The sequence below is a fragment of the Stegostoma tigrinum genome, chromosome 31, assembly GCF_030684315.1.
Source record: "Stegostoma tigrinum isolate sSteTig4 chromosome 31, sSteTig4.hap1, whole genome shotgun sequence".
In the NCBI taxonomy this organism is placed as follows: Eukaryota; Metazoa; Chordata; class Chondrichthyes; order Orectolobiformes; family Stegostomatidae; genus Stegostoma; species Stegostoma tigrinum.
The window spans coordinates 596,582-621,368 of NC_081384.1; the positions used below are offsets into that span (position 1 = coordinate 596,582).

The 24,787-nt window shown below is 42.3% G+C and overlaps 1 protein-coding gene across 1 annotated transcript in view; it reads left to right on the forward strand.

The window, feature by feature from the left end:
• cdk12 (cyclin dependent kinase 12) overlaps positions 1-22,079 on the forward strand; it is a 74,378-nt gene extending 52,299 nt beyond the window's left edge. Inside the window, exons 9-14 of the mRNA XM_048560600.2 lie at positions 1,172-1,249; positions 2,929-3,045; positions 8,823-8,954; positions 13,000-13,202; positions 16,960-17,505; positions 20,036-22,079. Of these exons, the coding sequence (XP_048416557.1) occupies positions 1,172-1,249; positions 2,929-3,045; positions 8,823-8,954; positions 13,000-13,202; positions 16,960-17,505; positions 20,036-20,790 (1,831 nt within the window). The 3' untranslated portion in view covers positions 20,791-22,079. The remainder of the gene's footprint in view (positions 1-1,171; positions 1,250-2,928; positions 3,046-8,822; positions 8,955-12,999; positions 13,203-16,959; positions 17,506-20,035) is intronic.
• Positions 22,080-24,787: the final 2,708 nt, after the last annotated feature.

The window sequence follows — 24,787 nt, forward strand, 5'->3', positions numbered from 1 at the left end:
GTCCCTGTCCCCGATGCACTATTACTTACCTTGAGACTTTGGCAAATTATCCTCCTTTTCTACTATAAATATTGAGGCAAAGTAATTATCGGTGTATCTGCCATTTCCCCAGAGCCATTGATAATATTCCCACTTATAGTCTTTAATTGGCCAACATTGCTGGAGCTGGAGGAACACAGCAGGTCAGGCAGCATCAGAGAGCGGAAAAGTCGACATTTTGGGTTTAAACCCTTCATGAGTCCTGATGAAAAGTGTAAACCCGAATTGTCGACTTTCCTACTCCTCTAATGCTGCCTGACTTGCTGTGTTCCTCCAGCTCCACACTATTAATTAGACTCTGGCATCTTCAGTGCTTGCTATCTCCAATGTTCCTGATCAACCACTTCCCCTTCGCACAGCTATACATTTTCTTCTTATTGACTTTGCTGTCTCTTGCAAGTTTCATTTCATAATCCCTTTGGTAACACATGTAAGCTGCTTTATGGCCCATTGCTGGTCTTTGTATCTTTCCCATTCAGCAGGGTCTGTGCTGTTTATTGCATTTTTGTAAGCTCTTCCTTTTAATTTTACTTTTTCAATTTTATGCTGCCCTTTACTTCATAAGACTTCAAATCAAAATTGGAAAGCTGTGATAACTGTTTTGCTATTTAAATGCAGAAGGGCCTGAGATTTGATGCAGATTATCATGAAGGATAAGAAATACTGTAAAAGGAGGGGAGATTGAGAGGCTTGGATGAATGAGCTCCTATCAGAGAATAGATGTTATATAACAAGTGACTGATGCTAGGAGGAAGAACTGTAAAAGTAAGACATACGAGAGGGTTGGGGCAGAAACAAACATTTGTAAAAGAAGCATAAGGATGAAAAATGGGAGAATCACAGATCATTTAACCCAACCAAGTTGGGTTACAGGTGAGGGCTCAGCATAAAATGATGCTGTCTTTACATGAAGAGTGAGGTCAATCTCATTTCCTGCTTTTGTTGTATCAAAGGTTTGGCACAAAGTGAAATTCCACAATGATAAGGAGACTTCCTCTTGTTATAAAGAAATTCCACAATAAGTTGTAGCTATTGGTAGCTACAAAGGCCTAGTTCTGTTGCTGAAACAGTCTGATTGCAGTGAGGCGGAGTCCTGCATGTGATTAGCTTGTTAACTCTTGTCTGCCTGCAGGTGTATTCTGGGGGAACTCTTCACTAAAAAACCAATCTTTCAGGCCAATCAGGAGCTGGCACAACTTGAGCTAATCAGGTAGGAGGTGAATTTATAAAGTTCTAATGGTGGTTAATAATCTTTTTACAGTTAACCATTGCTAACTCTATGCATTGCATTGGGTTGTCCCAATTTAATCAATAATTTTGACAATATCCCAACTGTTGCTTGAAGTGGCAACTGAAAATTTGAGCGGTGGTCCACCCAACAATCTATCTTTTTCTTTAAAAGAGACAGCTCTTAGTGCATTTGTACACACATAAGGTGGACTTCTGCCCTATCTGTGCCATAATCTTGATCGGGCTATGATATGTGTGGTCACACAATGAGTGACACTTGCCCTACCGACACTGGTAGTGCACAGCTATATAACATTAGACCATAAGAAATGGAGTAGACCATTTGACCTATCAAACCTGCTCTGTCAATTAATACAATCAAGGCTAAACATTATCTTCACCTCCACTTCCCCGAATGCTCTCCATGTCTCCTGATTCCCTGAGGAACCACACGTCTGTCTAAATATGCAATGATAGACCATCCATAGGCCTTTGAAGGAGAGAGTTCCAAAGATTCAAATCCCTTTCAGTGAAATAATTTCTCATCTCATCCTAAATGATCAGCATCTTATTCCAAATAATCTTTCAGTGCCAGAAGCTGTTAAGGGCTGTTAGAAGCCCCTTCAGAATCTTGTACACTTCAATGAAATCACCTCATTCTTCTAAACCCCAGAGAACATTGATCTGATTAATTCAGCTCTCATCATAGAGGCCAATCTTGTCAATTTTTGCTGAATTTCACAACTTCATAGATCCTAACTTGCTTTATATCATCAGCAACCATAGATAAATTACTCTCCATCTTTTCGTCTATGTAACTAACATAATTCCAAATGATGACAGCCCAGAACTGATCCTTGTGACATCCAGTGGTCACAGCCTGCTAATTTGTATATGCCACGCTTGTAGAAACAATTTATTTCCGGTCCATTATCACTCCCATATCCAAGCGAATATATTACCCATAACTACCTGAGCTGTTATCTTGTGTATTTGTGTGGTATCTTATTGAATCTCTTTTAGAAATGCAATTGTATTGCATCTACTGAATCTCTTTTATCTGCCTTACTAGTACTTCTCAAAAACATCTATTAAGTTTATCAAACCAGATAGCCTTTTCATAAAACAATGTTGACTTGGTCAGAAATTACTGTAATTTATTTTAAGTGCATTGTCAGGACTTCCTTAAGAGGCTCCAGCAATTTCACAGTGACTGACATCAATCAGGCTTATTAAACTCACTATTTGTGGATGTAAGTTATATCTTCTACTCTGAAGATGACACAACATACTCATTCAGTATCTGTACCATTCACTCATTCTCCATGCTAATTTCTCCTGTCTCTGCTTCTGAAGGACCAGTATTTATTTTAGTTGCTCTCCTTTTTATATACTTGCAAATTGTGTAACAACGCATCCTGTGACTAATGTAGTTTCTTGTTGTGATTATTCTTTGGGGAGCTCATGCACGTGACATTTGTACTCGGACAGTTGGACAATTTCAGTTGATTTCCTCAGTCAAGTCCAGTTGGGCATGTTTGTCCAATAGACATTGGTCATGTCTGGTATTGTTAAAAGAATGAATAATTTGTGAAAGGTTTCATTGTGTTTTTTTATGATTGAAGATGATAACTCTGCAATGTGCTTTTGTTTTCTCAGTCGACTATGTGGCAGCCCTTGTCCTGCTGCTTGGCCTGATGTCATTAAGCTGCCATATTTTCACACGATGAAACCGAAGAAGCAGTATCGGAGACGGCTTCGTGAAGAGTTTTCCTTGTAAGCTTCAACAACAGTCAGTGTGACAGCAGGAGGTCATTGCAATAGATTCCAACCTGTTCTTTGGAGTTCTTAAAAGGACAGTATAGAGGGAGCTCTTCACTCTAATGTCATGTTATCCCTGTCCTGGGTGTGTTTGATGGGGATAGAGTAAAGGGAGCATGACACTATCTCTAGATGTAGAAAGAACTGCCCATTCAGGAGTCACAGATAGCACATTGTGGATCTGGAGGAACACAGCAGGCCGGGCAGCATCCCAGGAGCAGGAAAGCTGAAGTTTCAGGTCTGGACATTTCTGAAGAAGGGCCCAGAACCGAAACGTCAGCTTTCATGCTCGTCTGAGGCTGCCTGACCTGCTGTGTTCCTCCAGCTCCACACTATGACTCGATATCTAACCTTGTGTTATTATCTGTCCTGGGCGTGTTTGATGAAGGTACTATACATGGTGCTTTAATCTGTATCTAACTCATTGCAGCACCTCTACTGGGAGTGTTTGATGGAGACTGTGTGAAAGAAAACTTTATCCTTTATTGAAGAATCATAGAATTACAGTATGTTTACAGCAGTTTAGACGGCCATTTGGCCCACCCTGTTTGTATCAGGTCTCTGCAAGAGCAACTGAGCTAGTCTCATTCTCCAACCTTTTCCAAAGGCCCAGCAAAGATTTTCTCTTCATGTGCTTCTCAAATTCCTTCTTGAAATGCACAATTGAATCTCCTTCCACCAGACACTGAGGTAGTGCAAACTAGATCCTAACCACTGATTGAGTAAAACAGTTTTCCTCATTTTCCTTTTGACATTCACTTTAAACTAGCACCCTTTGGTTCTCGGCGCTTTTGCCGGTGGAACATATTTGCTCCATCTGTTCTGCCTAGACTCTTTGTGATTTTGAACATTGCAGCAAGTCTTCTTTCTGTTATCTCCAAGGGGAGCAATCCCAATTTTTCCAATCTATTTATGTAACTGAAGTCCTTCATCCCTGGAACCATTCTTGTAAATCTTTTCTCCACTCTTTCTAATGCCTTCATGAGTTTTCTCAAGTGTGTGCCAAAAATTGGATACAATATACCACCTGTTACAAAGTCATTGTATTTTTAATGTTGAGTATAAGTTCCTTGTGGGTTTTTTTGCCCCATGCCTCAATTTATAAATATCCAGATCCCTTATACCTACCTTAATCACTTTTCCACCTGCCCTTCCACCTTCAATGATTTGTAAACGTATTCTCCCAGGTCTTTTGGTCCATTAACTTCCTTTAGAATTGTTCCTTTTATTTTATATTATCTTGGCTTATTTCACATTTAAAATGTATCACTTCCCTCTTCTCAGCATTATGTTTCGTCTGACAAATGCTTGCCCATTCTACCAACCTTTCCATGTCCACTTGACCTTTATCACTATTCTCCCAACAGTTTACAATTCTTCTAAATTTCGTGTCATAAACAAAGTTTTCAAGTTGTGTCCTTTACACCCAGTCTTGGTCATTAACATATCGAGTCATAGAGTTCTACAGCATGAAAACAGACCCTTTGGTCCAAGCTGTCCATGCCAATTTGATATCCTAAGTTAATTTAGTCCAATTTGCCAACACATTCCATACACGCACGACCCTTGCGTGAACAAGTTGTCCCTTTAAAATCTTGCCCCTCTCACCTTAAACCTATGCCGTCTAGTTTTGGATTCCCCTACCCTGGGAAGAAGACCGTGGCTATTCACCCTATCCAGGCCCTTCATGATTTGATAAGCCTCTGTAAGGTCACCCCGTAGTGTCTGATGTTCCGGGAAAGTAGTCTCAGTCTATTCAGCCTCTCCATATAGTTTAAACCCTCCAACCTTGGCAACATTTTTGTCAGTATTTTCTGAACCATTTCAAGTTTAAAAACATCTTTCCTGTAGCAGAGAGACCAGAATTGAATGCAGTATTCCAAAGGTAGCCTAACCCTTGTCCTATACAGTCACTCATGACATCTCGACTACTGCACTCAATGCAGTGACCAATAAAGGCAAGTTCTTCACCACACTGTCTACCTGTGACTCCACTTTCAATGAATTATGAACCTGCACCCCGAGATCTCTTTATTTGGCAACACTCCCCAGGACCCTACCATTAAGTGTATAAGTCCTGCCCAGATTTGCCTTACCAAAATGCAGCACTTCACATTTATCTAAATTAAACTCCACCTGCGAATCCTCAGCCCATTGGCCCATCTGATCAAAATCCTATTGTACTGTGAGATGACATTCTTCACTGAACACTACACCTCCAATTTTGGTATCATCTGCAAACTTGCTAACTATTCTTTTCACCGTATTTCGGTACATTTGACAATAAATAAATCAATCAGTCAATATATTCACGTCCAAATTATTTATATAAATGATAAAAAGCAGTGGACCCAGCACTGATCTTTGCAACACACTTTTGGCCACAGGCCTCAATTCTGAAAAGCAACCCTCTACCCCACCTTCCGCTTCCTACCTTCAAGCCAATTTTGAATCCAAATGGCTAGCTCTCCCTGGATTCCATGTGACCTAACTTTGCTAGCCAGTCTACCATGTGGAATATTTTCAGACGCCTTGCTGAAGTATCACACAGCCACCTGACCTCGAGCCTGATTTGCTCCCACTATCCCACAAGGGCCCTTGGCTGAAATCTTAGCCCTGATCCCAATGAAACCCCATGTACATGTGACTATTCAGAAAAGCAGCTGTTCACTGTTGCTACCTCTTTCCTATCACTTAGCCAACTTGTGTCTTTGTAACTCATATGTCCTCTGTGGCACCAAATTGATGCATTTTGGGAGTACTTGTACATGATAACAAATGCATTACCTTCATCAGCCATCTGTTATTTCATTATAAAATTCAAATTATTTTAACACAGTTTGTCTTTTATAATTCTTTTGCTGGATTTCTTTAATTAGTCCACTTTTGTTCATATAACTTACTGTTGTCAGGATTATCATTTTAAAAATATTTCTGTTTCCTCCACAAAGTTAAACTGATTGGCCTGTAATTGCAGGCTTTAATTTTACATCCTTATTGAAAAAATGGATGCAACATTTGCAATTTACTGGTGTTCTGCCACCACCCCAGTTTCCAAAGAGAATTGGAGGAATATGGCAAATGCTGTGCAATTTCCTCACTTACATCTCTCAACAGCTTTCATCCACTCCTGGTGACTTTTAAGTACAATTAGCCTTTCTAACACGACCTTCTTATTAATTTTTGGTCCGTCCGGTTTCTCAACTGCCTCCTTTGTTTCAGTATGTCTTTGGTGGTAGGTTACCACAAAAGGCGCACCTACTCAACTTTGCCCCTCACCTGAAGCATAATGAAACTTGGGTTAAAGTTGCCTTCAGTCAGCTGAGTACTGAGAGAGCAGCACTGTGGTCTTCTGGTTTCCAGCCTTGCTGAAGGTAGAAGCAAAGTTTCCATTTCGACTCTCAACTTTGCCCCTGGTTTCCATGCCTAACTCTACTATTTTGATCACTAACCTCCCCCACCCCCATTTATCCTTTTCTTATTTATGTTCATATGCCTAAAGAAGGCTTTGAGCTTCCCTGTCTCTTCTCATACTCTGTCTTACATTCTTTCTCACTTTCCCTCTGAACATTCTGTATTCAGTCTGGTTCTCACTTGCATCATAAACCTGACATCTATCATACATGCCGTTTTTCTACTTCACCCGAGTACTGATTTCTCAGGCAGGAAGTTATAGCTTTGTGGATCTCCCCCCTGCTGCATTTTATAAGAGTTTTCTCCTCTTTAAAGACTTTGCTCCAGTTTCATTTGCAAGTTTTTGATTTTTGCTTGCCCAGGCCTGATTCTCATTCCACTGAAATTGGCCCTCTGCAAGTTGATCATTTTTACTGCAGTCGCTTTTTTTCCCCCCTTTTCCATAGCCAACCTCAAGCTTAAGGTGTAATGATTACTATCCCTAAATGTTCCTGTCCTGACACTTGGTCCACCTCATTTCCTAGAACTGAATCCTGCAATGCCACCACCTTCAGTGCACCAGAAACATATTGATCAAAAATTCTGGACATACTACAAAATCTCTTAGATAACAAGGTGTAGAGCTGAATGAACACAGCAAGCCAAGCAGCATCAGAGGAGCAGGAAAGCTGATGGTTCGTGTCTGGACTCTTCTTCAGTACTCAGATGACCGAGGGTAACTTTAAACCGAGGGTCATTTCGGTCCACACCCGAAATGTCAGCCTTCCTGCTCCTCTAATGCTGCTTGTCCTGCTGTGTTCATCCAGCTCTACACTTTGTTATCTCAGATTCTCCAGCATCTGCAGTTCCTACTATCTCTACAAAAACTCTTCCATTCTCTGCACTTTACACTACTGTACTATTATTCCAACATAATTTAGTATTACATAGAACATTACAGCACAGTACGGGTCGTTCGGCCTTCGATGTTGTGCCAACCTGTCATACCAACCTGAAGACCATCTAACCTACACTATTCCATGTACATCCATATGCTTGTCCAATGGCGACTTAAATGTACTTAGGGTTGGCGAATCTACCGTTGCAGGCAAAGCGTTCCATTCCCTTACTACTCTGAGTAAAGAAACTACCTCTGACATCTGTCCTATATCTTTCACCCCTTAATTTAAAGCTATGCCCCCTCGTGCTCGCTGTCACCATCCTATGAAAAAGGGTCTCCCTATCCACCCTATCGAACCCTCTGATTATTTTATATGTCTCAATTAAGTCACCTCTCAGCCTTCTTCTCTCTAACAAAAACAGCCACAGGTCCCTCAGCCTTTCCTCGTAAGACCTTCCCTCCATACCAGGCAACATCCTAGTAAATCTCCTCTGCACCCTTTCCAAAGCTTCCACATCCTTCTTATAATGCGGTGATCAGAACTGTACGCAATACTCTAAGTGTGGCCGCACCAGAGTTTTGTACAGCTGCAGCATAACCTCTTGGTTCCGGAACTCGATCCCTCTATTAATAAAAGCTAAAACACTGTATGGCTTCTTAACAGCCCTGTCAACCTGGGTGGCAACTTTCAAGGATCTGTGTACATGACACCGAGATCTCTCTGCTCATCTACACTACCAAGAATCTTACCATTAGCCCAGTACTATTATTTGGTATCTAACATTGTGCTGCAGCTGCCGTGGGGGTGTTTGATGGGAATAGTGTAGAAGGAGCTTTATGCCGTATCTCACCCTTTGCTGGACCTGTCCTGGGAGTAAATACACAATTGGCAGCTGGGCTACATCAAACTGTTGAGATGGCAGTCTGAGCAGGCAGATGTATGAGCGAAAAGGATGGCTTCGGCAATAACGAGAAGTCATCACTGAAATGCACGCAGAATAAATCAAACTTAAACATGTTTAGTGTACACCGTGCTAAATATGGATTTTTAAATTGTCTGGTTTCTGAGTGGACAGTGATGCTTGCAGTTAGTGGTTAGAACACTGGCTAGATTTGTTTATGTGGCAGCAGATACTTTAATTCTAGGTGTTACCTTATGGCTGTTATCACTTAGGCAGCGGATTTTCTTTTATTCATGCATGGAGTGAGGGTGTTGCAGGCTAGGCCAGTATTGATTGCACTTCAGTAATCGTCTTCAGAAAGGTGGTGATGAACATAACATGTTTCTTTTTTATGTTTTGCTGTGCCTTCCTTGTATCTTTCAGTTTAAGCCATGTGCTCTCGAGACTTTGATATGGACCCAGTATCCCTGGGTTAGTAGAGTTGAACCCAGTTGCTGTTTCTGATGTAAGAATGTGGATATTTACTGTTTCTACAGTATTCCTGTCCCTGCTCTGGATTTGCTCGATCATATGTTGACCCTTGACCCCAGCAAACGTTGCACTGCTGAGCAGACCCTGCAGAGTGATTTCTTGAAAAATGTGGACCCCACGAAAATGCCTCCTCCTGAGTAAGTGTCAGTGCCATCAGCTAATCTGTATTTGAGAGACTTGGAATGGTGGTATTTTATGTCATTTTCTCTTAAAGTTTTCACGTTGTGTTTATGTTCTCTTATTTTTTCTTCTGCCTAAAGTGTTTAATTTGTAATTTCTATATACTTGAATCCAGTATTCAAAGATAGTACTTTGCACATTATTTCCAATATAGCAACGTTTAAATGTTTGAATATTAGCATAACCCTAGGTGCCAGTAGAAACAAACAATAAAGCAGTATAGTGATTTCCAGCATACAGTTATTAAACTTTGCCTCGTATATATCAGCGTATAATATACATTGTACAATATAAATTTCTGTGATGAAAGTTCTAGTCCTTGGTGACTGGGCCGCCACAGTTGCAGAATGTGCTCCATGGCCGTCACTCTTGGACTGGGGCTGCTCCTGGAAATCTTAGATGTGTTTACGGATATGCAAGGTTAGGTCGTAGTATGCTTGATCAGAACTGCAGTAGGGAACCCACTTGATTTCCAGAAGGCGTTTTGACAAGGTTCCACAGAAAGGTTGTTGTGTAAAATTGAAGTGTGCAAGGGCAACATTGTAACATGGACAGAATAGAGTCATGGAGGTCTACAGAAAAGAAAAGGGCCTGTCGGCCCATCATGTCCGCACTGATTGAAAACAGCCACCTAACCATTTTGTAGCACTTGGCCCATAGACTTGTATGCCTTGGAATTGCAAGTGTACATCTAAATACTTCTAAATGTTAGAACATAGAACAGTACAGGCCCTTTGGCCCACGATGTTGTGCCGAAACCTAAGGTCTACCTAGCCTCTACCCCTACCTTATGCTATCATCCGTATGCCTATCTCATAGCTGCTTAAATGCCCCTAATGAGGCCAATTCCACTACCCTCTCCAGCAATGCATTCCACGCCCCGAGTAAAGAACCTACCTCTGATGTCTCCCCTATATCTACCTCCACTCACTTTAAAAGTACGTCCCCTCGTTAAAGTCACCCCCACCCTAGGAAAAAGTCCCTAGCTGTACACTCTATGTATTCCTCTAATCGTTTTGTACACCTCAGTCAAGTCACCTCTCATCCTCCGTTGTTCTAAAGAGAAAAGCCCTAGGTGTCTCTTCTTTCCTCGTAACACCTTCCCTCCATTCCAGGCAACATCCTGGTAAATCTCCTCTGCACCTTTTCCAATGCTTCCTCATCTTTCCTGTAATGAGGTGACCAGAACTGGACACAATACTCTAGATGTGGCCGAACCAGGCTTTTGTTTAGCTGGAGCATAACTTCACGGCTCTTGAACTCAATCCCTCAATTAATGAAAGCTAACACACCATACGCCGCCTTAGCAACTCTATCCACCTGGGTGGCAGCTTTCAGGGAACTGCTCCTCCACACTGCCAATATTCTTTCCGTTAACCCTGTATTCTGCTTTCAAATTTGTTGTTCCAAAATGATTCACCTCACATTTTTCAGGATTAAACTCCATCTGCCACTTCTCAGCCCAGCTCTGCATCCTATCAATGTCCCTTTGTAACCTAGAACAGCCCTCTGCACTATCCACAACTCGAACCACCTTCGTATCGTCCGTGAACTTACTAATACACCCTTCCACTCCTACATTCAAATCATTTACAAAAATCACAAATAGAAGAGAACCCAGAACAGATCCTTGTGGTACACCACTCATAACTGACCACCATGTTGAATATTTTCCGTCCACTACTACTCTTTGCCTTCTAAGGGTCAGCCAGTTCTGAATCCAATCTACCACATTTCCCCCTGTCCCATGCCTCCTTACTTTCTGCATGAGCCTACCATGGGGAACCTTATCAAACGCCTTAGTTAAATATGAGTAATGAGGGGTTTTGCGACTCACACCCAGGCAGGCTGTAAGTTTTAGATTCCAGCCTCCCACTGGGTAAAAATATTATTCCTCACACCCCCTGTAAACATTCTGCCCCTTATTTTAAACCTCTACCCCTTGGCCATTGATCCCTCCATCAAGGGGAAATGTTTCTTCTTGTCTACCTTGTCTTTGCCCCTTATAATTTTACACAGCTCAATCATAACCCCTTTCAGTATCCTTTGATCTCAGGAAAGCATCCCTAATCTACCCAATCTTTCTTTATAACTGAAACACTCCAGCCTAGGCAACATCCTGGTAAATCTCCTCTGTTACCTCTCCAGTGCTATCACATCCCTTCAAAATGCGAATTCTGGAACTGCTCACAGTATTCTAGCTGTAGCTTAACCAATATTTGAGACTGAGCATAACCTCCCTAATTTTAAGCTTGCCTCGGCTAATAAAGGCAAACATACCATATGCCTTCTTGACCACGTTACCCACCTGTCCTGATACCTTAACGGATTGGTGTATGTACACACCAAGGTCCTCCTGATCCTTGGTACTTCCCAGGGTTCTCCCTTTCATGTTCATTCCCTTGACTTGCTTGTCTTGCCTAAGTGCATCACTTCACCCTTATCCAAATTGAATTCCATTTGATCAGCCTGTCTGTATCCTCCTGTAATCTAAGACTATTCTGCTCACTATTGACCATCCCACCTATTTTTGTATTATCTGCGAACTCATTAATCAACCCTCCTACATTCAAGTCGGAGTCATTTATATAAATCAGAAATGGAAAGGGGCCCAACACTGACTCCTTAGTATCTTACTGGACCAACTTACAGTTGGAAAAGCACATGTCAGCCATCACCCTTTACTTCATGGCACTCATCCAATTTTCCAGATTTTCCTGGATCCTATGGGCTCTTACCTTATTTATCAGTTTGTCACTACTGACCAAAAGCCTTGCTGAAGTCCACATAGACCATATCAAAAGCTTTACCCTGTCCTACACACTTGGGCATCTCTTTGAAAAATTCAATTAAGGTGGTCAGACAATACTCCCCTTAACAAAAGCAAACCAACTGTACTTGATTAACCCTACCTGTCCACGTATGGATTAATTCTGTTGCACAGAATAGCTTCTAATAGTTTCCCTAGGTTATGCTGACGATCCTAAAGTTTCTTGATTTTTCCCTTGCTCCCATTTTGAACAACGGTACCACATTGGCTGTTCTCCAGTCCTCTGGTACTTCTCCTGTGGCCACAGAGGAATTGGAAATTATTGTCAGAACCCCTGCTATTTCTTTCCTTGCCTAAGTCAATAACCTGAGATACATTTCATCTAGCCCTGGAGATTTATCTGCTTTTAGGCAGCCTCACCGCTCAGAACCTCCTCTTTGGCTATGCTAATTTCTTTGTTTCAAGGTCTTCTCCCTGATTTCAGTTCCCATACCATTTGACCCTCTCACTAGTGAACACCAACTCAAAGTATTCACTTAGAACCGTACGTACATTTTCTGGTTGCACGCATAAATTATCACTGTGGTTGTTAATGAGTTCTCTTGTTTCCCTAGTTATCCTTTTACCCTTAATGTACCTGTAAAACAACTTAGGATTTTACTTTATTTTGCTTGGCAGTATCCTTTCATGTCCCCATTTAGTTCTCCTAATCTCCTTTTAAACTCCCTCTTGGTTCAGCTGTTTTGAGCCCTTAGTATCTGACATAAGCCGACCTTTTTCTCTTAATCCAATGCTGGATATCCCTTGATGTCCAGAGTTCAAAGGATTTCATGATCTTACCCCATTCCTTTATTGGAACATGTTGACCCTGTACTCTCTATAATTGCTTCAGAAATACAGGTATAGTGCATTTTCCAGAGTGTTTACTCCTTCAACAATTCCAATAGACTGGTTTAAAGCGATATCCGTTTCATAAAACCATGCTGACTTTTCTCGATTATCTTGAATGTGAATCTATAATCTCTTTGAGGATCAACTCTAACACCTTGCCCACAACAGACATTAAGCTAACTGGCCTATAGTTTCCACTTTTCTGCCTCTGTCTCTTTTTGAATACAGGTTATATTTGCTACTTCACATAAAAATGGAAAGTACCGTTTCAGATTTTGAACAGCTGCAGAATTTCACTCCAGTTGTTTATCACGTGTACTTCATATAATTTTCCTTCTCAGCCTTCCTCACTGGCAGGACTGCCACGAGCTCTGGAGTAAAAAGCGTCGACGACAGAAACAAGCAGGAATTGTTGAAGACCCGCCTTTGCAGAAGACTGCTCGTAAGGAAACCGTGATCAGCACTGATGAAAGTAGGAACAGCACTCCACAGACTGTTCCGTTGGGACAGAGTAAACCACAGAGCAGCATCACAGATGTGGGCGGTGAGTCTGTCTGAGTGAAAATGACCATGGTTGTGGGTCAGATTACTCAGAATAAATGGGAGATTTTAGTATCTATTTCTGGGAATATGTGATTATGTTTGATAAGTTTTGTGTTCTATCAAATTGATAGCAAAGTCCAGCTGTCGTACCAACTATTCTGTTGCTGGATCTCTCTCTATCATTCAGTACAAATGTTCTTACAGAACAGTTTGCAAAATTTCTCTGAAACTGCTACACTAATGCTCCATTGATTACATTATGGTTTCAGAACAGGTTGAAATCGACAATTACAAAGATTTTGTAGTGCTTTTAGAACCTACTGCTCCTCCCGGAATGTTTTCTAGTTAGCTTATGTTATGCTTGTTATCCCTACAGGTTCCTACTGTAACTAATGTTCATAGAATACTAGAATCCCTACAGCGTGGAAACAGGCCCTTCGGCCCAACAAGTCCACACTGACCATTGGAGCATCCCACCCAGACCCATCCCCCAATAACCCACCTAATCTACATACCTCTGACCACTACAGGTAATTTAGCATGACCAATCCACCGAGCCTGCACATCTTTGGACTGTGAGAGGAAACCGGAGCACCCAGAGGAAACCCACGCAGACACGAGAAGAATGTGCAAACTCCACACAGACAGTTGCCTGAGGGTGGAATTGAACCCGGGTCCCTAACGCTGTGAGGCTGCAGTGCTAACCACTGAGCCACCGTACCACCCTATACTATGTTATAGTAATGTCCTGTGGTGTTCCATACAGAGCAATGTAACCATACATCATATTAAGGTGAAGCAAAGCCAGAGGGTGCGGGGGTAATAGAAACAAAACACCAGATGAAAGTCAGTTCTTATTTTGAAGTCAGACTTGCTTGATTTTTAACTGAATGCCATTATCTGAATGCCGATGGATTGAGAAAGTGGGAGGAGCAACAAGACCTTTCCTGAAGAAAGACTGGACTTGAATTTTAACTTTATTTTCTCTCCACAGATGCTGCCTGACCTGCTGAGTTTCTCTAGCGATTTCAGTTTTTGTTTATAACGCAATCTGGGCATCCTTGTACACCAGTCACTGAAAGTAAGCAGAGATAACAAGGTGTGGAGCTGGATGAACACAACAGGCCAAGCAGCATCAGAGGAGCAAGAAAGCTGATGTTTCGGGCCTCGACCCTTCTTCAGAAAAATAGGTCCGAAACGTCAGCTTTCCTGCTCCTCTGATTCTGCTTGGCCTGCTGTGTTCATCCAGCTCTCCACCTTGTTATCTCAGATTCTGCAGCACCTGCAATTCCTACTATCACTGAAAGTAAGCATGTAGGTGCAGTAGGCGGTAAAGAAGGCAAAGGGAATGTTGGCCTTCATAGCGAAAGGATTTGAGTACAGGAGCAAGTATCTCTCGCTGCACTTGTTAGTTGGCCTTAGTGAAACCACACATGCCGTATTGCTTGGAGGGATGTTCTGGCTATAGTGGGAGTGCCACAAAGCTCCACCAGACTTGAATCATGCGATGGCAGGACTGATGTATCAAGAGAGATTGGATCAGTTCGGACTATATTCACTGAACTCTGAAGAATGGAGACGGATCTCCTAGAAATCTAAACAAATCTAATAGGGTAGATGCAGGAAGGATGTTCCCAATGACTGTGAAATCTGGAACTAGGGGTCATAGACTGAGAATACAGGGTAGGCTATTTAGGACTGAGATGAGAAGAAATCTCTTAACTCAGAGCGCGGAGCCTGTGAAGTTCACTGCCGCAGAATGTGGTTGAAGCCAGCACATTGAATGTTTTCAAAAAGGAGTTAAGTATTGTTCTTAGGGCTAACAGAATCAAAAGGGTTAGGCGAGAACACGGGACCAGGTGGACGACCAGGAGACAATAAGGACTGCAAATGCTGAAAACCAGGGTCTATAGGTGTGAGGCAGGAAAAGCACAGCAGGTCAGACAGCATCCGTGGAGCTGGAAGGTCAACGTTTTGGATCGAAACCCTTCATCAGGACTGAATAGTTTCAACCCCCAAAACATTAATGTTCTTGCTCCTTGGATGCTGTCTGACCTGCTGTGCTTTTCCATCCTCCCACCTATTGAGCTGGATGATCAGCCATGATCATATTGAATGGCAGCGCGAGCTCCAAGGCTAATGGCCTGCTTCTGCTCCTAATTGTGTTGTGGAAGTGCTAGTGTTGGACTGGGTTGGACAAGGTCAAAAATCACATGACACCAAGTTATAGTCCAAAACGTTTATTTGAAAACGCTAGCTTTCAGAGGGTCGCTCCTTCCTCAGGCGTAGTGAGAAAGGGGTATCAGGACACAGAATAAGTGAAAGGTTTTATCAGTGTATATAGGATGTGACATCTTGGATCAGATAATGCATTTTAGGTATGAGGCCTTGTGGAAAACCTTTGGTTATTTCGAGGTAAGGAAATTTTGGGAATTGCATTTTAATCAGTTGAAACCTGCTTTTCCTTTCTAACTGATTAAAGATTTAGCAGGAGGGAGTCAGCCAGCCATTTTAGGTTTATTCCGTACATTCGCATCAGTTGTATGATCCTTTGATCTTTTACTTATAAATTCTGTGTCCTGATACCACCGCTCTCACCATACCTAAGGAAGGAGCAACACTCTGCAAGCTAGTGTTTTTAAATAAACCTGTTGGACTATAACCTGGTGTCATGTGATTTTTAAGCTGCTCCAAATTCTTCTACATTTCTGTGTTTCTAACTGATTAATCATTAAATTATTTTCTAACAATGTAAACTCATAAGCCAATATTTTTACCTGAATGTGAATACATGTCTTGATGTCCAGCAGCATTTCTGTGGTGTTTCCATAGACAGTTTCCATCCTAAATTTGGGCTTGGCGAATTATAACATGTGTAGACTATAATATATAAAGGGGAGGCAGTGGTTGTACTAAGTTTAGATTTCCAAAAAGAATTTTGTAAGGTGCCTCATAAAAAGATAATACCTAAAATAAGGGCTGATTTAGTTGAGGTTACTGTTTAATATATTAATATGGAAAGAAGATTGATTAAATGATAGCCATTGAGAGTAAGGGTGAATAGGGCAGTTCAAGTTAGCCAGCTGTAACTGATGGGGTGGTACAGGCATCAATGTTTTGGATCTCAGCTATTGGCCATCTATATTAATAAATTGGAAATTATGTGAAGAGAACAAAGATAATGTATCTAAATTTGCTGAAGATACAGAGCTGAGTGGGAATGTTAGCTGTTGGGTATGCCTAAAGAGGCTTAGAGTTATGGGCCGTTCAAGTGAGAAAATCGTAAGCTGATTTATGTTTTTATTTTCTTTGATAGCGACTGTTCGTATTGATAGGGATAGAAATGGCAAATCAGCGAAATCCATTTGAAAATTATTGACGGATGAATTTTAGTTCATGCACTCACCTAAGTTGAAATGATTTTCACACAGTTAATTCCCAAACCTGTATTCATTTCACAAGCATTGATTATGATTCAGCAACCAAGGAACTAAAACTCTCTTAATAATCATTTACCTTACCATTTCACAAAATAGCATAAGCTTTGTGAAAATGAGCATTGAGATTCCATGACTCATTAATAAAGCCTGTTTATCAGTTATTAATTACTCCATCAAAATAGGATTAACTGCAATATCTATTGCACGTCACTAAACAGAATACAGCTTGTTTTAAAAGTGTTGGTAGTGATGGTAAAGTCTGACAAATGTAACTTGTGATCAGTGAGAGTTTTGAACCTTTCACTTTGTTTTCTGTAGGCATCAGAGACGCAGCACAACAATTAAACCAGAATGAGTTAGCAGTGCTGCTGAACCTGCTGCAGACACAGACTAACCTCAGCCTCACCCAGCTGGCACAAGCATTGAACGTCAGTACTAACCCAGAGACACAGCAGCAGTGGAACGTCCTTAGTCAATCACTGGTGGCTCTGGCTGAAGCTACCAGTCAGCAGCAGGATGCTCAGCTTCCCGTAGTACCCCAACATACTTCTCCCTCTATACCATCCACCCAGCCTCCTCCAACAGCAGCACCAGCTCCATCTGCAGCAACACCCTTAACACCGATATCAGCTCCCCTTCCACAGGTCCTTGCTGCCCTACCACAGGTGACATCCACCCAGCCATCTCAGTCCGTATCTCAGGAGGCTGACACCCAGAGTGACACACAGAACTTGTTGACTGTTTTACTTAGTCAGCTGGTTAAATCTCAGGAACCCGCTACAGTGCCTGAAGAAACCAATGGCATCAAAGCAAGTGATGGACCACAGCAGCTGCAAACTCCCACTATCAGTACTGACGCTGCAGGTAATTATCATTCTCTATCAGTGTTTCTCATCGCTTTGTTACTTCACAAATTATGTAGCTCATCTTTCTCCACTGGTGAATCTTGCTTGTGGAATGGGCAGATAAATGGCAGATGAAGTTTAATACAGAGATGTGATTAATTTTGGTAGAAGGAATGTTGAGACTGAGTAGAATACAAAGGGTGTGGTTTTAAAGGGGGTGTTGGAACAGAGGACCTGTATGTATTTGTGCATAATTTATCGAAGGTGGGCAGGATAAGTTGAGAGTGTTTAATAAAGCAGACAGTACCCTCCTACACTTTATTAATAGAGGTTACCAGACTTTACAAAGGATGTGAAGGCTTTTGAGAATGCAGAAAGCTTCATGAGTATAGTGCCAGGGACAAGGAACTTCAGTTGCACAGACAAACTGGACAAGTTATGAAAATCCTGCCTGGAATAGAGATATTCAAAATCATGAGAGGTCTAGACAAAGTAACAAGAGAGAAACTGTTTGCATTGGTGGAAGGATGAAGAACCAGAGGGCTTAGATTTTAGGTAATTGGTAACAGAGGCGATGGCAACAACTTTTTTCATGCAGCAACTGTTGGAATTTGAAATGCACTACCAGGAGTGTTGGAGGTAAGTTTATTCAAGGCAGCCAAGAGGGAATGGAATGATTATTTGAAAAGGAAGAAAGCTGGTGGACTGGAGGGTGAAGGCAGGAAGGTGGATGTTGCCTTTCGAGGGGCGGCACAGACACAGGAGGCCATGCAGCCTCTGGGTTACCGTTCTGATTGATGGCACACTCTACTGGTAAACAGCCTAATGTATCAGCCCGTTATAACAGTAAACAACAGCATACCCTGCACCTTTTCCTAACGCCTGCTTGTTCCATGTTTGTCATAATTCCTTATCAACGGATTAGAGTCTGTAAAGTTGCTGCTATGGTTTGTAGTAGTGCCACAAGATTCGAATTTAACTTTTATATTTGTTCAAGGGGCATGAGCTTTGTTGGCTGGGCCAGTATTTATTGTCAATCGCTAGTTGCTTCAAGAAGGTGGGAGTTCTTGAATTGCTGCAGTCCATTTAGTCTAGGTACCCCCAGAATGATATTAGGGAGGGGATCCAGAATTTCGATTACTAGGCACTAGCAATCAGTAATAAAGAAGCTGTGGCAGTTCCAGTGTACTTGAGCTAAATGATAGAATGTTCCTGCTTCAATCTTTGGGCTGTCTTTAATAATTTCAACCACAGTGAGAACAAGCTCTCAGTAGATTTCATGGGATCAAGTTTAATGCAGGGGAGAAATGTGCAGAGGTTTGCATATGGAAGCATTAAGTCTATCCAACTCAGTCTCTTCCACAAGCAGCATCCTAATCCCATTTTTCTACCCTGATACAACATGCATTCATTTCCATTCCTTCAGCCACCCATTTATTCTGTTGACACTTTTTCATTAGTCACTTCAGTTGCATGTTTCACAGTCTCATACCTTTGTCTCTTGTCCATCCCAAGTCCCTCACTCTAACTTTGTATTTCTACTCCTTTCCCTAATTTTCAACCAGTGAAACACTCTTTTTAACTTCCTCTATCCCATAATGTCATTTGATTAAATGTCTCTATCAAGTCATGTTCTAATCCTATGTCCTAATGACCAAGTCCCATTTTCACAAGTCTGTCTTCAATTTAGAACTCCTGAACCTGACAGCATCCTCTTTAATCTACACTAATCATCCTTCCTGCAGCATGCATCCCAAACTGGACCACGTCTCAAACTGTATTCCCTACTGAGTTATATACATTTTCTGTTATATTTCAGGTTGTAGATGCCTTGCTGTTGCCATATAGAAATAATTTCCATTATTTCTTTATGCCCATCTTCACTTGAGGTGGTGCTTTTAATGTCCTCTGTAGGGGAACCTTCAGCCTTGCTGCTTCCTGGCCAGTGTAATCTGTTTTTAAGCATAAAAGGTTCCATTTCAGTGTTTTTAACACTAAATCTGAGCTGTCCGTGCCCGTCACATCTTATCGCTGTCCCTTCACTCTGAAGATGGGCAAGTCAGAATGGGCAAGTCAGGAGAGGCTTTTGCTAAACTGTGATGATTCCTGCAGTTAATTAACCTGTCTTTACCCATGAATTGAGGTGTGAATGACGGGTATTGGCTGGTGTATTGGTCCAGTGACCATGGAAGTCGATCACAGTTTAAATTTAGTGGCTGTCCTTTCAGGACGGAGATGAGGGGAACATTTTTCTCTGATGTTATGACTTTAGAGCTCAGAAAATGGCTGGAGGTCATTGAATATTTTTAAGACAGAAGTAGATAGAATCTTATTAGCAAGTCTAGGGTTAGTTGGGGTGGTTGGGAGAATGGAATTCAGAACACAAACAGTTTAGCCATGATCTTATTGAAAGGAAGAGCAGGCTTGAGAGGCCAAATGCTATTACTGTTCCTCCTTTTTATATATTTGTAGTGAGAGATGGTTTAAAATAAAAGGCCAATGAGGAGCATTAATATGGCAGTAATTGCTACCTTGTATTTTTTATCTAGATGGTGCTGCCCTCACTAAGCTGGATTTAAAAGTTCCTGCGCCACCTCCTGCAGTAAGTCAAACTCGAATTCTTCCTCCAGACCAGCGACCACCAGAGCCTCCTGGCCCCCCACCCACCTTGGGTGATACCGATTGTCGAATTAATCTTCGAGGAAGCCCCTCTACCAAGGACCCGAATGCAGGAGTGAAAGCTGCTTTGCTGCAGTTGCTGAACAAAGAGGACTCACAGGAGAACGACAGACTTAACAGAGTGCCGGAATATGGCAGCTCACATTTAACTAACAGCTATGGTACAGACGGGTTCAGGAATAACGTCAGTACAAGTGAGAGGAGAGACTCAGAGATGACTGGGCACACACTACTGGACAGCAAATCTGCCATGTGTGCCAGCACTTCCAAACAGCTGACCCAATCCAGGACATTGTCCAGTTCACTGAGTGAATTTGGAGAGTCCACTACGTACCAGGACATGGGTGCGATGCAGTTTACAGCAGATCAGGATCACCGGTTTAACTTTACCAGGGTTACTCTACCAGCTCTGGTAACTGGTACAGAAGGTAACAATAGCACAAGTATGTCTGCAGACGCCAAACCACCAAACTACAGCTACAGCAGCCCAATGCCGGGAAGTGCTGTGCCCAGCAGCACCATGACTGGACTGAGCTGGAATGCACCATCACGGGGCTCAGGGTATAACAGGGTACATGGCAGAATACCTACCAGAGGTGGCAGAGGAAGGGGTGTACCATACTAACGTTGGGGCTCACCTTTAATGCTGTGTTACTATCATATCCGTGAAGAGAAGCGACTGTGATCACCTTTGACAGGGTTGAAGAAATCCACTCGCCCACATCCATTGCTGGCAGGGTGAGGACTGACCACAGGGGATGATTTGGCTCATAAGAAGCCATCTGCAGTGTGTGAACTGGAGGCCCTTTATGTTAGGGTGAGGAATCTTTCACTGTAACATTACACTGTTGGGGAGGTTCCCCATGATCTATATAATCAATTTGCAAACATTTGAAGTCTTTGAAGACTATAGGACAATATTGAAAGGAAACTATAAGAGGGAACAATTCTCTAGCCATGTTGGCATGTCACGATGCAACAAAACGGGTTGTGGGAAGTCTGTGGAATTGCAATGGGCTTAAAATAAAGCCCAAAGTATAATATGTAGAGTAATCCCTAAAGTGGAAAGATTATTGACAAGCCTACTGTCAGAGAAGTACACTGGAATCTGCTTGGCAGGCTGGCTTGTATCATCTGTTTATTATAAAGGTTTCAAAGCCCGGACCATTTCCTCCTCATTTCTCTGTACCTGAGCCTCAGTGAAGCCACTTTATGTTGTGTTATTTTCTAAGTTACAAGCATCTCAGCAAAGCTGCAATTAAACCTGAACAATGTTCTCACCTGGCTTAAGGTGTGAATTCCTTTACCTTTGAGCAGATTCAGTCAATGACCCAGGTGTTGCTGCACTTCCCAATCGGTGTCACTCAGTAATCCTTCCGTTCTTTCTGATTGATCTCCATTCTTCTCATGGATTCAGCTCCTGGTCCCATCATTGTTTTTCCTAAGTTCTTTATTCACTTTTTAAAAAATATTTTACCATTTCACTTTCTGCTAAATTGCCACATAATCCTAAATGTAGTGAGAATTATCTTTCATTTCCAATCTCTCTGTGCTTTCAAGCTGTGGATTTTGTGTTGGACCATCTCTTGTGTGACTTGAATTGCATGAGCTGTCCATAGCCCTTCGCCACCAGCTCCCTGTGGGTAGCCTCTGCACAGAATGTCACTGGCCTTGTGGTGACAGCAATGGGAAGCTTGTGGGGATCTCCCTGGGACTTGCACATTTAGAGTGATGTGGCATTTCCGTGTAGTAGCTACCCTTTAACATCATCTGTCTGGGTGAGCTTCACATCAAGACATGGTTTAGTTGCTATAGTAACAAATTATTGTTCTGAGGATGAGGTTACTGAATTTTTTTCAGCTTTTAGTAAATTTTACTTTAATAAAAAAATAATAAATCCAGCTGCTGACTGATTCTCTTGGGGTACCTGTTGTCTGCTTCTGTCATTAAGAGCAAACTCTGCTTCGCCTATTTTCAATTCCTAAGTTGACATCAACTCAACTCTTGGAAATATTGAGCAGTGAACCTTTGGCATTGATAAAAATCAGACTGAGGAAAAAGCATGAATCACACTCTTGACTCTTGAATGGGATCTTTGCGGTCAGTCTATGGTCTGACCTGGTCACTGTGATCAGGAATTGTTAATCTGTGACAGTCTGTGGTCTGGATTGGTCAGTCTGTGGGACTGGGATGATCAATCTAAGATCTGAACAGTTGGGCCATTACAAGGCTGTTTGCTTCCTGGCTCTAACTGGAAAAATGGCTGTTCATTATAGAATCCTCCACAGTGTTGAAGCAGACCATTCAGCCTGTCAAGTCCACACCCACTCTCCAAAGGGCATCCCACTCAGACCCATGCACATCACCTCCCACCCCATACCTCAATCCCTGCATTTCCCATGGCTATTCCGCCTAGCCTGCACACCCTATGGGCAATTTAACATGGCCAATCCACCTAAACTGCACATCTTTGGACTGTGGGAGGAAACTGGAGGAAACTCACGCAGACACAGGGAGAACGTGCAAACTCCACACAGACGGTTGCCTGAGAGTGGAATCAAACCTGAGTCTCTGGTGCCGTGAGTCAGCAGTGCTGATCTCTGAGCCACTGTGCCATCACAATTATTTATCTTTCCCATGAGGAACAGTGTCGCCCTGGCCCTGCTTGGGTTTGGGTTGGGTGTAGGTGGTCGCTGGGTTTATTTTTTATGTCATGTGGGTGTCACTAGCTGAGCTGGTATTTGTTACCCATCAGTAATAGTTTGTAGCTGTGGGTCTGGGTTCGCATGACCAATTAGGGACAGCTGATTTCTCTCTTTAAGGGACAGTACTGAATCAGATGGGTTTTTGCAACAACCGATTATGTTTTCTGGCAGGGAGACAGTGTTGGACCTGGAAATAATGACTTGTTTCAAATTTCTTAGGAATCAGTAAAAGAAAGATATGTCTGTTTAATTATCTTTTTGTAACCTTCTGGTGATTTGATGTTTTATCACTGGCCTTGCCTACATCCAGCAATGCAATCAATATCAGCTGCTACCAACAGCCGCACCTCACATTCTGACCATGCACTAATTTTGGTTGTTTTCCTGAACTGTCAGCACTCAAAATGTTTTGAATGCCTTTCATCAGCTTGTGGGGCAGCCAGTAAGAGAAGGGGGCATTAAACAGCATACACTGGAAAAGTTCAGCAGGTCTGGCATCATCTGTGGAAAGAGAAAAAGGGTTGACATTGAGACCAATTTGAATCTGAAAGACTGGAATAGGGAGGAGTGGGTGCCCAAATGCCAGGTGAAAGAGAAGTTGATGGGCAGCGGATATATCAGTGTGTGGAGGTTGCCTGGGAGAGTGGGGGTGCGGTGAATATTGCATTTCAGAATATGTTCTTTTGTAGCAGGGCAACATTTTCACACAGAGGGTGGTGCATCTATGAAATGAGCTCCCACAGGAAGTGATAGAGGTGGTTCCAATTACACCATTTAACAGGATGGGTGCAAGAATGGGAAAGCTGTGGAGGGATATGGACCAAGGACAGGCAAATGGAACTGGTTAAGTTTGGGATACTTGTTTGGCATAGACGAGTTGACACAAAGGGGCTGTTTCCGAGTTGTGTCACTATGCTATTTGCACAAAGCTATGGATAACCAATCACCTGTACATAAAGCTCTGCTGTGGGACACAAAGTGACAAGGACAGTACAGAAAAGATGCGGGCAAATTAGTTTTGCATTAACACGGCCATGGGAGAGTGGGCAATGGGATTTTAAGGTTCTATGATTTTGTTAGGGTCCGTCAGTCTAAACTTTAATCTTTCTTTCTGTGACAGGTACTGTTGAACCTCGTATAAAGTTACAGGATAGTTTTGCTTTTCATCTGAGACAAGCTTGCACAGACAGTTAGGAGTGAGAGTGAACATTGAGTGAGCAATTTGCAGGATGACACTAACCTGAAGCAGGAACTCCCTTAGTCCAGATCCAGGCATCAGTATAAAATTTCGTTAACAGCTGGTTAAAGAAGAACTCAACAGTGTGTGAACAGCAGAGGGCAGTGTTGGCTGCAATCAGCTAAATGGCGCAAGTTCCTCAACGTACCTTTCCTGGGAATTTACCTTTTCCACTTGCACCAATATGAGAACGTTCCCAGTAAAGGCTCAGCATAAAATAGAGTGTATGAAATTAAATGTTAAACTTATGAAAATAAAATGAGCATTTGTTGGGTAATAAGTAACTAGAGGCGCAAACAGTGAAACATGACAAACAGATTTATGTTTTCACAAAGATAATGGGAACTGCAGATGCTGGAGATTCCAAGATAATAAAATGTGAGGCTGGATGAACACAGCAGGCCAAGCAGCATCTCAGGAGCACAAAAGCTGACGTTTCGGGCCTAGACCCTTCATCAGAGAGGGGGATGGGGGGAGGGAACTGGAATAAATAGGGAGAGAGGGGGAGGCGGACCGAAGATGGAGAGTAAAGAAGATAGGTGGAGAGGGTGTAGGTGGGGAGGTAGGGAGGGGACCTATCCCCTCCCTACCTCCCCACCTACACCCTCTCCACCTATCTTCTTTACTCTCCATCTTCGGTCCGCCTCCCCCTCTCTCCCTATTTATTCCAGTTCCCTCCC